General features: G+C 58.1%; 1 protein-coding gene across 1 annotated transcript in view; it reads right to left on the reverse strand.

Annotated features, from left to right (window-relative positions):
• LOC133237974 (lipase maturation factor 1-like) overlaps positions 1–14,121 on the reverse strand; it is a 35,491-nt gene that overhangs the window by 18,340 nt on the left and 3,030 nt on the right. Inside the window, exons 5-9 of the mRNA XM_061400502.1 lie at positions 13,055–13,122; positions 12,371–12,574; positions 11,308–11,455; positions 10,582–10,730; positions 363–428 (exon numbers count right to left, since the gene is read on the reverse strand). Coding sequence (XP_061256486.1) covers positions 363–428; positions 10,582–10,730; positions 11,308–11,455; positions 12,371–12,574; positions 13,055–13,122 — 635 coding nt within the window. The remainder of the gene's footprint in view (positions 1–362; positions 429–10,581; positions 10,731–11,307; positions 11,456–12,370; positions 12,575–13,054; positions 13,123–14,121) is intronic.

The raw sequence follows: 14,121 nt of genomic DNA on the forward strand, positions 1-14,121 counted from the left end.
CAGCTCCTGCCTCTAGCCCCCCATCTGGGCACTGGGACCCCAACTCTGGGACCCCCCACCCCCTCGAAGGGAGCAGGCCGAAGCCGCCCCGGGGAAGGAAGACATCCCGCCTGACAGGTGGTGCCCAGACCGGGTGAGAACGACAGGGCTGGTTTGAGGAGCTCAGGCAAAGAGGGCTGAGCCGACGCCAGGAGAAGGTTGTTCTGAGGCCAGATGCCCTCGGGTGAATCACGGAAAGGCCCCAGCATGAGCCTGAGTGTGGTCAGCAGGAGCAGGAACAGGGATTTGGAGGGCCCGTCCTGAGGGGATGGTGGGCTCAGCCTGCACCCACGCCCCCACCCACCCCTGGCCGCCCTGCTCACCTCATAGTGGAAGTCCATGCAGGTGAGGTCCCGCCAGCACCGGTCCCCTCGGATCTTGATCAGGCCCTGCAAGGATGGAGAGGACCGTGAGCCACCCCTGGACAGACATGCAGGGGTGACGCAGAAGGGCAACTGCAAACAGTGTTCCTGGAGGGAACATTCAGCGTCTCAGGAGTAACAGCAAATGCAGGAAAAAGAAACACTCTCCATTTTACAACGTCAGTTCCTCCTGTGTTTCTTTAAAACCCAGCTTTTAGACTCTGAGCATCATCACAGTAATGCAACTGTGAGGTTTTAGAAAAGGCAAATTCATAAAGCATGAGAACACAACCTGACTTAGAAATGCCAAGATGGGGGAGGGACGATGTCCCACTGGGCCTCAGAGAGAGTATCCACCCGCCGCTGACATGATGGGAAACAGCACATGGGAGACCCCGGCACTCAGGCACAGCATGAGGGAGACCTCGGGCTCAGGGACTCCTCTGCTACCCAGTCCACTGGGCAACCCGCTGCAGAGAGGGGCTCCTATGGGTGAGCTTCCCGGCAGCTCTGCCAGTCTCCCCGCCAGGCAGTGGCCAGCATGCTGCTCTTCAGTGGCCATGAGGGCAGTCAGCTCCCGTGCCTGCCACACATCCTGTTCACTTGCCCTTGGGAATCACAGCTCCACCTGACCCCCACGTAGTCAGAAGCCATCTGTCCCCTGGCAGGAGTGAGGCTGTTGCTTGACACAGAGGTTCAGCCCTGATGTCTGTCTCAATGGACAGCTGCCCTGGAAGGTGAGAACCGCGTCACAAAGACAGCAGCCTGTATGGGAAGGACTCTGGGACGGTTGAGGGCTCTGAGCCAAGAGTAGACAGTGTGAGTTGCCCCACCTGTGGTGGCCAGCAAGGCGGGATGCCTGCCCAGGAGATGAGACGTGCCCCACTCCGGCCTGGCTGGGAGCAAGGAGCCCACAGGACGGGCCGAGGACACAGCCAGCTCCTGGCCTGGGCCCCTGTGGGAGGCAGGGATGCCGTGGCACCCGGAATAGACACAAGAAACAGTGGAGCCCTGTGGCAGCCACACTGGCCAAGTACCTGTGTCCTGGCCGAGCTCACAGGCCAGGTGTGAGTCTGCCGTGGGGCCCAGCAGCGAGTTCATACGTGTGTCCCGTGGAGGCCGCAATACCCAACTGTCCTGGGCACCATCCTCCCTGGTGGCTGTCCAGCAGTGCCCCCGGGGGCCTGGGCGCCTCGCAGTCAGCTGGAACCACGCCCGAGGACCTGCTTGCCATGTCTGCAGACTCTCGAGACAGGTCACTCTGGGGGCGGGGTTGAGGCTCTGGAAAGGGGGTTTGCTGAGATCACGGACGTGCTGAGGAGACAGCTCCCAGCATGGACACCCCAGACTCGGCTGCATCTGCATAGAAGCAGCGCTGCAGACCCCAGCATCCTGTTGGCCGAACGCCCCGCTGGCTCCTGAGGACAACGTGCCAGTTCACACGACGCTCCCCGTGAGCACGGCTCCGCTCCCTACATCCCCCGGAACCCGAGAGTGGCACTCTTTGGAGATTCACGCCAGGCAGAGAAGAAAAAAAACAAAATAATTAAAATGTCATTCAAATTCTAAGCTGATATGAGACACTTAAAAATCTGAAATGTTCTTCTGGGAGCAGAGGATAATTATATTCCTCCCATCTATTGATTTCTCTCTACAATGCAGATGTCAGATTTTCCACGGATTTTTTTTTTCTTCCAGAGTAAGTGTCAAAGGAACAAAGCCTTCTTTGAGCCTTTTTCAGCCCAAAATTAATTCCAAAAAAATGGCACAGACAGGCCAGTAAGACACCAAGTGACCTGCAGCTGTCCGCCCAGCCCCTGCTCTCCTTGGGGAAAGGGCAAGTGCCAGGACCTGGGAACATTCTGGGGCGGCTGAGGGGGCCCAGGCCTCACCTCGTGGGCAGCGGGCGGGGACAGTGCCCAGGGGACGCAGAGGGGCTTCTCTCTGAAGCTCACAGGTCCCAGAACTCGCTTCTGAAAATCTCCCCCTTGGAAATGGGAGAAAGAAGGCCTTTGGCCACAGAAAGAGCATCGCTTGCTTGATGCTACATCAGCCCCACACCTAACTGGGTGAGGGGCTCCCAGGCCTGTGGCAGGGGGAGGGGTGACGGCCTCAGGTTCCGAGCCAGCACCAGCTCCCTCGCCAGCGCCCCAGTGTTGCACGTGCCCTGCACCCCGTTCTCCCCTCAGAGTCTGCTCCAGGAACCGCACTGTTCATCTGTAAGCACAGTGGCCGCCTTCTGCCTGCTCCTCCCACAAGTGGACACGGCACATCTGCAGGTGCAGGAAGGGGCCGGCTCTCCCTGGAGCAGGCCTGCTGGTTGGGGATGTGTCCACAGCTGTGGGCATGCGGGCTGGGGTGCCTCAGTTCTGATCGAATCTGGCAGCGCCCTGCATCTTCTCTGGCTGCGGAGCTGACCCACGGGACCCCATGTGCTCTGTGAGAGGTGGGGGAGCCCTGTGTCCCGTCTCCTGATGACGCAGCATTTGAGGGTCACGGCTCAGCGCTCAGACCTCACCTGAGTGCACATGGGTCTGCTCGGGGTCTCAGGACTGAACAGTCCACATCTGAAGGGGTCCCAGCCAATCCGGGGCCACCACGGGCCCCTTCTCTCCAGGATGGGGCAGTGTCTGCTTTCAGAATCCCAGGTGGGGTCAAACAGAAACCTGCCCTCTGAGCTCACCAAGGCAGCACGCAGGTGAGGGGCACTGCATCGGCTGTGGGGGACCCTCTGGGCTGAACGTGAAGGGAGGGAGGGAAACTGGATAATGCTGGTGGGGGGCTCATCATGCCCCCTCCCCAAACCCCGGAAGCCTGTGAAAATTGCCCAGATGACCTCTGCCAGGGACAGACCTGCCAGAGCTGCGGAGCGGGTAGGGGGGACGGTCCAGGGCCCCCCACCACTGCAGGTCCAGGCACCGCTGTCCTGCTGTGGCTGGTCAGAGACGAGGGACGGGGAGGGGAGCTGCTGTGAGGGGGTGCAGCTGGGTAGAGGTCAGAGCCCTTGGACAGTGCTCCTCAGGGTCCCAGGATGCCTCCCAGGAGCCGGGGTGACAGACTGCAGGCTCCACAAGGAAGTGGCCGGGATGCCTACTTGATTTGTTCTTGGGGGGCGTGATGTGTTGCATCCCCGTGTTTCTTTTATCACGTTAATAAGATTTTTACTGCAGGGACTAACTTCGGGAGAGGACGCTCTTCCTACTGAGCATCTGATCTTCTTTGTTGAAACGGCACTCAAAGCTCATTTTCTCCTTCTACACAGACACCCAGTGATTTTGGCACTGTTTGCAAAATTGAGTTTCCTTTTCCCTTGACCTGACTTGGTACCTTGGCTCAAAGTCAGTTGACAGCAGAGGTGGGTCTCTCTCCAGACTCTCCTCTCCTCCACGGATGTATTTTTGTAGTTTAGATCAACCTCATACTTCAGCTTTAAATTAACCTTAAGAATCAGGAAGTGTGAGTCCTCCAACTTTGTTATTTTTCAAGATTCTCTTTATGTGAATTTTAGAATTGACATGTCTTTCCCTCAAAAAAGCCCACTGGGCTTTTTTGATAGAAATCACCCTGAATGTATATATACATCCAGGTGAAAAAGACATCTTGACAATACTGAGTCTTCTGCCCCATGAGTGGGGGACACCTGTTTGCTTACGTAGGTCTTACGTTCATATCAGCAATATTTTGCAGTTTTAATGCATGTCTTCTACATCCTTAATCAGATTTATTATGAGGCATTGGAGTTTTCAAGCAATGGCCCATAGTATTTTCAGAATTTTATTTTCAAATGACTTCTTTATAGTATATGATGGACCATTCATTTTTCACATTGACTGTATCCTGCAACCTTGCTAAATTAATGTATTCACTTTGGTAGCTGCTTTTTAAGATTCCCGGGGTTTTGTATAATCACATCTGTGAATGTTTCACTTCCTTTTTTGGAATCTTTGTGCCTTTATTTCTTTTTCCTGTCTTATTGCACTGGGATTTCAACACAGTGTTGGAGAGCAGCACCAGAAACAGGCAGCAGGCCTGTCTAATCATGCGTGGATGCTCTCCCTCATCACGGCGCAGGAGCCCCCCCCTGAGATGACCTTGCATGGGCTCCTCGGTGTGCTCTGTGCTGAGACGGACAAACAGCTCTTCAGCTTCATTCTGCTGCTGTAGTGAAGTGTGTTTCTGAGGTAAGCCACACCTCTCATGGCCGGGCTCGATCTGCCGGTGTTTTGCTTGGAGTCCCCGTGTCTCTGCTCGTGAGGGATGCTGGTTGGTTTTCCTTCTGCGCTGGCCTCCTCGGGTTCTGCTGGTCACGTGAAAGGACCTGGGGAACGGCCCCGCCTCCGCTGTTCTCCCGGGTGTGTGTAGGACTGCCCTTACTTCCTCTTTAGATGTTTGATGTCACTGCTGAAGCCATCTGTGCCTACACATTCTTTCTGGAATGGTTTTTTACATTTTGTTACAAATCCAATTTATTTACCAGATAGGAAGCCCTTTCGATTTCCTCTTTCCTTCTGTCTCAGTTTTGGTGAGCTACACTTGTGAAGGAATTTGTCCATTTCATCTGTGTTGTCAAATTTACTTGCCCAAAACTTTCATGATAGTCCAGGTGACTTATGGCTGAGTCTCAGACAAAACCGCCTTTATCTGAAGAAAGTGTTTTCTCGTGGGCCTTCAATCACGGCTTGCCCTGCTGCATCCTGGCCTCTGCACAGTGGGTTCTGGGGGTGTCTCTTTCTCCAATTTAGATGCAGTTTTGTGTGTTAACCAGACAGGTGTGGTCTGCACACCAAGAGCTGGGGATCCCAGGGTGTGTGTGCAGGTGTGAGGCTGGAGCTGTGGGCGGTAACCAGGCCCAGGCTGTCCTCCGCAGCCTGCAGGCATGCGGGTTGCCCGGTGCAGACAGAAAAGCGCATCCTCGTGCTGCCCCTGGGGGGCCCGGAGGCTTGTCCTCCTGCCCCGATTCTCCGCAGTCTCCTTTCATGCTGTGACCTCTCCATTTACGTCAGGTAAAAACCACCTGCGTCAGGGACTTCCCTGCTGTCCGGTGGTTACGGCTCGGTGCTTTCACTTCTGGGCCCCAGTTCAGTCCTTGGTCAGGGAACTAAGATCCTGTAAGCTGTGTGGCATGGTCAAAGAAACCCCAAAACAAAACAACAAAAAACACCACCAGCTCCGGCGACAGCAAAGATGCAATTCTCGGTGAAAACTGCTGACTTTAGCGGTGATGTTGCTTAGTGAGAATTTAGGGTCCTAAGTTCTTAAGTCTTAAAATGTGAAGCAATAATAAAAACAACGTGGTACCTGGGGAAAGGTAGTGAAAGGCGTTGGAAGAACTGTAGAGAGAACACGCAGGAGAAGAAAAGCCACACGAACAACCTAGTTAAGCGGTGCAGGCCGACAGGCCCCCGCCCACACCTGGCAGCCGGATGGTCTCCCCACCCTCCCCCAACATCCACCAGCAGGGCGCCCCCACTGACGTCCAGCAGCAGACAGGTTCCTACGGCCCTTGCTCTGGCGACACTGCGTCTTCTGGCTGCCGTCCTCGTGGGCCCTGGACGTCTCTGTGAGGCAGCCCCTGCCCCAAGGCAGGTTCCTACAGGAAGAAGGCCCGCGGCCCCCACCTGTGGTGAGGCCCCTGCCCCCCGGCTGCTATGGGGACAGTTTGGGGCCGTCATGTCACCTCCACGTCTGTGGAAATGAAAAAGAAGATGAGAACCCGCGAAGCACAGGCCAGGCCTGCAGTCTGTGCGGGAGACAGGCGGGAAGCGGCGGCACCTGGTGGGGCTGCCGGTCAGTCTTTCCAGGGCTTGAAGGATGTGGCGTCACCTGCTGCTCCACCCAGGAAAGCCCGGCCCTGGGGTGTGTGGGGCTCTGCTCTGTGGGGCTGACGGGCACCCAGCGCGGGGACGGCTGTGTGCACACCCGCCTGTGCTCAAGCCTGCCCAGACCGCTCCCTCTCCTGAATGACCCGTCGTCAGTGGGGGCTGCGTCCTTCCCAGGCTGCACACAGAGGCTCTGCCCGCTGTGTTGAGTGCGCCCCCAGCCTGTGGCTCGCCGTTTCTCAGTGGTGTCTTTTGAAGAGCTCAAGATTTTAATTGTCCAGTTAACCCATGTCTTTTCGTTAACAGTTAGTGGTTTCTGTGCTGTGAGCAGGCTTCACCTCTCCCAGGACTGCAGATGTTCTACATTATCTGCGAGAGGTGTCTTGGTTTTATGTGTTTGTCCACCTCAAACCGCCTGTTGTGGGAGGTGTGGTGGGGCGGGGGTTCGTGCACCCAATGGACACCCAGCACCTCTTGTGGAAGCTCCTTTCTGTCGTAGCCGACTTGGCTCTCTGCCTTGTCCAAATGTCACCTGACGCTAATGTCAGTGTGGCGCCGTCTGCACGCACTGACCCGCCCGTCACTGCAGCCTCGCCTGACGTCAGTGTGGCGCCGTCTGCACGCGCTGACCTGCCCGTCACTGCAGCCTCGCCTGACGTCAGTGTGGCGCCGTCTGCACGCGCTGACCCGCCGGTCGCTGCAGCCTTGCTGGCACCTCCCTGGCACCTCGAGAGCCACGGTCCCTGGAGCATCCGGGACCCATAAGTAGCATGAAGCCAACTGCTTTACTCCCACTCAAGACTCAGTCCTGGGCATTTCCGTGCTCACCAAACAATCAGTTCACCGATTTTGAAAAAAAACTCTTCTAGGATTATGTTGGGGCTGCATGAAATCTATCGACCAGTATGGGGACAACTGACTGCTGGCCACGAACAAGGAAGACCTCCTTGCCCAGGGCTCCTCTAGGCACCGTCTAGGGGTTTTCAGGGCCCAAGTGTCACACTTCTGTGAGTACTTCCTAAGTATTTTATGGTTGTTAGGGTTTATCTGCGGAGATAAAGGCAATGGCAGCCCACTCCAGTACTCTTGCCTGGAAAATCCCATGGACGGAGGAGCCTGGTGGGCTGCAGTCCATGGGGTCGCTAAGAGTCGGACATGACTGAGCGACTTCACTTTCACTTTTCACTTTCATGCATTGGAGAAGGAAATGGCAACCCACTCCAGTGTTCTTGCCTGGAGAATCCCAGGGACGGGGGAGCCTGGTGGGCTGCCATCTCTGGGGTCGCACAAGAGTCAGACACGACTGAAGCGACTTAGGAGCAGCAGCAGCAGCAGCAGGGTTTATCTGTAACTTTGTTTTCTGACAGTTTTTGCTAGCAGGTGGAAACACTGGCCACATCCTGCATGTGGGTCAGCTTCACTCCCTAATTCTGCAGCCCATGTGATCATCCATGTGTGGGATGAACACAGATGATTTCACTTCCTCCTTCCAGTCCTCAGGGCTTTCATCACTTTTTCTTTCTTTAAAGACAAGCTAAGATCTTCAACACACTGCCGAGTAGCCATGAGGAGAGTGGCCAGCACTGCCCTGTTCCCAAGCTTATAGGAAAAAACATTCAGTCTTTCACCATTTAGTCTGATGTCAGCTGTAGGCAGTTTGTATATTATCTTTTATCAGGTTGAAGACATTTCCTTCTATTTCCAGTTTGCTAAGAACTTTTTTGTTAATTGTGAATAAGTGTTTAACACTGTCTAATGCGTATTCTACATCGTATGAGACAAATATGTCGTCTGATCTCTTTCTTCCTTATGTCTGGCAACGTGGTGAATTACCTCGGACTGCAAGGACATCCAACCAGTCCATCCTAAAGGAAATCAGTCCTGAATATTCATTGGAAGGAGTGATGCTAAAGCTAAAACTCCAATACTTTGGCCACCTGATGTGAAGAACTGACTCATTTGAAAAGACTCTGATGCTGGGCAAGATTGAAGCCAGGAGAAGGGGATGACAGAGGATGAGATGGTTGGATGGTATCACTGACTCAATAGACATGAGTTTGAGTAAACTCCAGGAGTTGGTGATGGACAGGGAGGCCTGGCGTGCTGCAGTCCATGGGGTCAAAAAGAGTCAGACATGACTGAGCGACTGAACTGAACTGAATTCACGTACCACCAGCCTTGCATCCTGGGAAACCGTGTGGACCTGAACCCTCCAAGTACTCTGGACCACCTGCTGACCGTTCCTTGAGAGTTTCTGTTGTGCTCTTGAGGAACACTGCTCTGGAACCTCCCTGTCTGAAATATCATTGTCCACTGGCCTCAGGAGTACGCTGGGAAGGGTTCCCTCTCGTGTTCTCTGAATGAGTGTGTGTGGGTTTGTATTGATTCTTCCTTAAACATTTGACTGGACTCGTCAGTGGAGTGGTCTGGGGCTTTCGGTGGGAGGTGTTCACTGACTCAGTTCACACGACAGCTCAGCCCCGCGGGCCCTCTCGTGTCGGTGCTGCACACCCACCTCTGGGTCCACTCAGTGCCCACTGCCCACGCACGAAGCTGCTCATGCTACTTCTCTTTAACGTTGTATTTTGAAGAAAACCTTAGACTTCAGGAGAGCTGTAAAGATGGCACGGAGACCCTGCACACGTGTCCCTGCTGCTTCAGCCCCGTCCGGCTCTCAGCAGCCTCCCACAGACGCCCTGGCTGACGGCTCCTCAGGCTGTAACGCACGGTGTGACATGGATCCTCGAGATGCTGGCAAAGACCATCCAGGACGACCTGCCGGGCTGGTCCCGGGGGCGTAAGGCACCAGGTCTGCCCAGCTCCCACGGACAGACCCCTGCTGCTGCCCCTCCTTTTCATCAAGCCAGCCCTGTCGCTCTGCTTTCCTACAAAGCACGGCGAATAATATCCAGTGTACAGATAGAATCAAGTAATTACAACTTCTACTGCACCTGATAATCTTTTATCCAGCTGGTGCTCACTGTCAATCAAAACTCCATAAAAGGTGCTTTACAACATGCTAATGATTCACCGCCTCTGAGGCGTCGTGGGAGTTTGCTCAGCAGCGAGCTGTGCTCAGCAGCCCGACGGCTCCGCCACCCTGGGCTCTGCACCCGCTTGGCTGGGCTCCACCCTGGCCCTTGGCTTCAGTGCCACACACGAGGCTGCCATCATAGGAGATCCTGACATAGGCCTTTGAAACACTGCGTACGTTTTCATGCTTTTTAAAGCCAGCTGAGAGAGAAGCCAGAGTCGAGCCCTAGGTGGGCAAGGAACTGCTAAGACAGATTTGAAGCTAAGAATGCCTTTGCGCTGTCAGGACAGCTCGTGGTCTCCTGTTTCATCAGAGGGACCCGTGAGCCATACCCACTCCAGTTACGTGTGAATGAGGGAAGCACTGCACTCACCCTGGCGCCTGCACACACAGTCACCCGATGCAGGGTCTCCCAGTGCCGCAGCCACTCCTATCTGATTGGGTCAGGAGCCCGTGCCACCCCTCTGACCGCTCCCTACGGAGCTCATCCCCGGCACCTGGTGTCGGGGCTTGGGCAGTGTGCGGAGCTGAGAGCATGGCGCCTCGTCCTGGGGGCACGCCGTCCTGCTGGAGGACCGACGCTCACTGCGGCCTGCAGGAACGAGGGTGTCGGACACTGTGCTGCAGGGACGCGGCCCCCCTGGTGTAAGACACCCTCGAGTAAACGGAACACGGGTGAGGAGGGGCATAGAGTCCCGCCGAGTCACAGTGGCTGCTGACGCCTGGAGAACTGCGGCTCTGAGGGGGCCGGCAAGGCTGGGGCAGGGACGCGCCCGCCACCTGGGCCCCACTCCCTGCAGGCGCGTGGTTGCCTACAAGGAACAGCTTAGAGCAGATAGACGCCAGCCCGTCTGCACGGTGTGACTCTAGCGGAACAAGCAGGGCAGAGGTGGGAGGCACCGACCACAGAGCTGCGCGGCCTCTGCCTGGTGAGTCCCCTCACTCCTAGTTTAAGCTTCTGGAAGCTCGCAGGTGTAGCTAAAACTGAGATGTGCTCTTCTGCCGGCCGCGTAGTGGGCAGGGGCCTGGTCCGAGGGCTGGGAGGAGCGTGCGGCAGGAAGGGGGACGCGGAGCATACGGCCTTCGGGAGCGACACCGGTCACACAGGCAGGTTGGGAGGAGAGACAGGAGGCCTCCCTGGGGTGGGGTCGGACACTCCGCACACCCTAGGAGGGCAGGGGGCAGGGGTGACAGGGGCCTCCCTGAGTGTCGTTTGTCCCCCGGGCCTTGGGGGAGTCACGGGCTCAGAAACAGGTCCATGGACCTCAGGGAAGTGGCAGGAGGGCATGTCCCCCCCCGGACGTTAACGGGTAAAGGTTGTACTCACCGCTCCAAGCATGATTCTGAAAATCAGCCACCGGAAGCCCCACATGACGACCCGGGACGTGGGGGTGCCCCTGGGCAGCGCAGACAGCGTCCAGAGAGGGCACAGGAAGATCCCCAGGAAGCCCGTCTCCAGGAGCTGGGACTCCCACCCTGAGGAACAGAGAGCGCGTGAGCAGCAGCTTCCTGGGGCACCCGCGGCAGAGCCCAGGCAGGATGGCCCTGGGAGGTGCTGAGCGCAGAGCAGACCGTGATCCTGGCTGCCCCAGGGAGGGGGAGCCGGTTGGGAGTGGGGGATGCAGGTCCAGGCCCTGAGTGGCTCAGCCCGGTCCCACCGGGTGGGGGCTGGTCGCTCTTCCCGCCGGGAGCCCGTGTGAGGGACACAGGTGTGGGCAGCACACCCAAGTGCTCAGTGTTTGTGAACATCTTCCTCAAAACCCAGACAAACCTGAATGAATTCTGAACCCCGTCTGCGCTGCTCGCTCTGAGACGCACTGAGTGTTCAGAAGAGAAACGCACAGATACGCAACGCCAACGAGTACAGCACCAGCCAAGGCAGGTGGAGCTGGTGGGTTTGTGGGTTTTCCCTGCACAACTGCTTGAAACTCGGCAGCTTGAAATTTTTCCTAGTAAAATATGGAGGCAGAAATCCCACTGACTCTCATTCGCTTTGTCTGAAACTCAGTTCTCCTCTTGTAAAGAAGCGGGCGAGTTTGCTTTTTAGCGGCACCTGGGAGCGGCGGTGTGGGCGTCGGGGTGGCCCCGCCCGCCTCGGCCGAGCCTTCTGGGCTGTGGGCTCTGAGGACAGCAGTGCACCCCACGCAGTCTGGAGGTGATTCCAGAAGCAGAAGAAGCCTGGATGGTGCCGGGGAGGCGTGCTGTTAGGAGGGAGCTGAGCAAGGTGGGCCCCAGAGCCCCAAGGGGGCTCTGTGATCAGGAGAGGAAAGCGGAGCCCAGGGTGACTGGCCAAGGGGAGAGGGGCCTGCTGGCCCCCCAGGTGCTGCAGCCAGGACAGCAGGAAGGGCCTTCCCCGTGTAGAACCTCGAGGGTCCACACACCGGAGCCACCCACTTCACATCCAGGCCTTGTCCTCCTTGTGGACACGGATGACCTGTGCTTCTTAAGGCGCTTCAAACCCCCTTCCTGTCTCAAAAGGAAGAAGCGGACTCTTCCTTTCTTGACAGCTTCTCTGGTGTTGTCCTGAGAGGTTGTGATCATTAAGTCTGGACTGCTTTCCAGCGCCACGGGGACATTCTATAACCTGCGGTCTACAGCAGCAGAACGTGGAGCGGCAGTAACGTGGCTCCGGGCGGACTTCACTCTGAGAAGGGCCCTCACAGGCTGCTCAACCCCACCCGCCTCTGCTCGGCCCCGCGAGTGGGCAGACCCCAGAGAGGCCAAGGCAGGAGCAGCACATGCCCACCCGTGAGGGGCCCGCCTCCCACCTCCCTGGAGGCCCTCCACAGCTCGCAGGGCCCACGTGGGTGGGTGGAGGGGGTCCCCAGAGCCCGGCCTGCCTTCCCTGTCACCTCGCTCTGCACAGACGCGACACACAGAATTTTAATGTGCTGCCTGAGTGACACCCATCAAAGTGACGTGCAAACGGCGGCGCCCAGAGAGCTGCTAAGTGCCGGGAAGCAGGTGACGGGCCTGCCGCACCCCAGGGACGCACGTGTCACCTGCTCTCCCGCCTGCTCCCTGCTCCCGGAAGCTGCCTCGCCCTGCGGGGCGTGGGCACCCCGTCTCGCCCTCCAGGCTGAGGCCTGCTGCCATCAGCGCTCACTGGCACCCACCTGCTCTGCATCCTCCACTGGGTCAGCAGCTGCGGCGCACACAAGGAGCCCCATTGTTCTCTGCGGCCCGGGACAGCCCTCCTCCAGACGCACACCCTCGGCCCTCGCCGAGCGCAGGCCCGTCGTGGGGCTGGAAGTTTCCGCCTGCAGCAGGGGACCTCCTGCCAGGGGCTTTGGGGTGGCGGTGAGCAGGCGGCCAGGAACCTACCTGACCACACCGCCCGCAGCTCACACTCCCACCGCTGTGGCTCCGGGCTGGCTTCCTGGACACTGCCCAGGCTGGCCCAGCATGTGTGGGAGGTGTCCTTGCGAGCTTGAGGGTTGGCACCCCACCCTGCATGCGGGAGAGGAGAGCGTGGGCAGCTCCGTGGTCCCCCTTTCCCGAGGAGCCGCTTACCCACCGTCTCAGGGGACAGCCCGACAGGGACACGAGGTGTCGACCCGTCCCGTCCTGACCGGGGCTCAGGCCGGCCGCTGACGGTGGTCTCCATTTCTGAGTGCAGACACACTCCCCACCCTGCAGGCTGCGGGCACCTGTGGGCCAGCTTGGCTGCAGGTGGGCAGACCGGAGCTCCCAAGCGCCTCTCTCCTGGCCCATGCCTGCCGGGGCTGCTTGCGGCCAAGGGAGGCCCATGGTGTGCTGAACACTGCCCTCAGCCTCTCGGCTGACCTCACTCCCCACACCTGGGGCACCTGCTCCCCAAAGAACTGCTCCTGGACACGGTGCCGGCGTTCAGCCCTGTCCTCCGGGCCTGTGAAGAGTGGAGACGTTCTTATGTTGAGGACCAAGGATCAGAAAATTCGCCCCCGGGTGGCCTGCGTCGCAGAGCACGTGGCCACCACAGGGTGGGCATTGTGCTGCAGGACAGACGTGGGTGGGGCCAGGCTGTTCCTGTAAGAGATGCTTGCTGACCGTCGGGGGCTCAGAGGGGGCTCCCAGGTGCTGTGGTCAGTCACCCAGGGTCATGGGCAGCACACACAGGGAGGAAAGGTGACCTAAAGCAGGTTTCAGCGGCCATGGCCGCCCCAGGGCTCCGAGAGCAGCTGAAGCCTCACAGCCGCCTCAGAACTGTGACAGTTACTTAGGAGAGGAGTTAAGTGCGGCAGGCGAGGATGCTTTACAGATGACAGCGCCCTCCGTGGGGTGAGCAGGAAGCCCATTAGCCTCACGGTCAGGAGTGGGAGACGGCGAAGGCGCCTCCCCGGGGTGCGGGGCTGCAGGTCTCCAGGCAGAGCAGCCATCCACTGCTGCTGATGCCAAGGAAGGGCCGTTTCACACCTGGGACATGTCCTGGGGACGCTCCTCTGTCCTGAGGCCACACCTCCTTCGAGGGGGTGGAGGGTGGGGGCTGGGGTCACAGGTCAGCCGGGAGACGGAGGGGCCGGAGCAGCAGGCGGCCCCCCCTAAGGAACACAGTTCCAGAACGAAGGGCAGCTTTGCTGTGCGGTGTCCGGCCAGGGGGGCGAGCCGCACAGCGGTTAGCCGGACACTGAACCTCCACCCGCCCTTCACCCAGATGGGACCCCTGCCAACACCGCCGTCCATTCAGCACTCCCTGCCCAACATGCAGCTAACATGCCTCCCTTCTCAGTTGAGACAAAATACAAAATGAGACCAGGTGAAAAGCACAAGGGAGGCCACGCAGAAGCTGAGGGAAACTCTCCCACTGGTGTTTACATAGCCGCCGGCCGCCGCACGTCATGGGACACGCGTGTCCATCTGTTCCCGCCTGGATGGGGCACCAGGAGGC

This window comes from Bos javanicus, chromosome 25 (assembly GCF_032452875.1).
Source record: "Bos javanicus breed banteng chromosome 25, ARS-OSU_banteng_1.0, whole genome shotgun sequence".
NCBI classification, from domain to species: domain Eukaryota; kingdom Metazoa; phylum Chordata; class Mammalia; order Artiodactyla; family Bovidae; genus Bos; species Bos javanicus.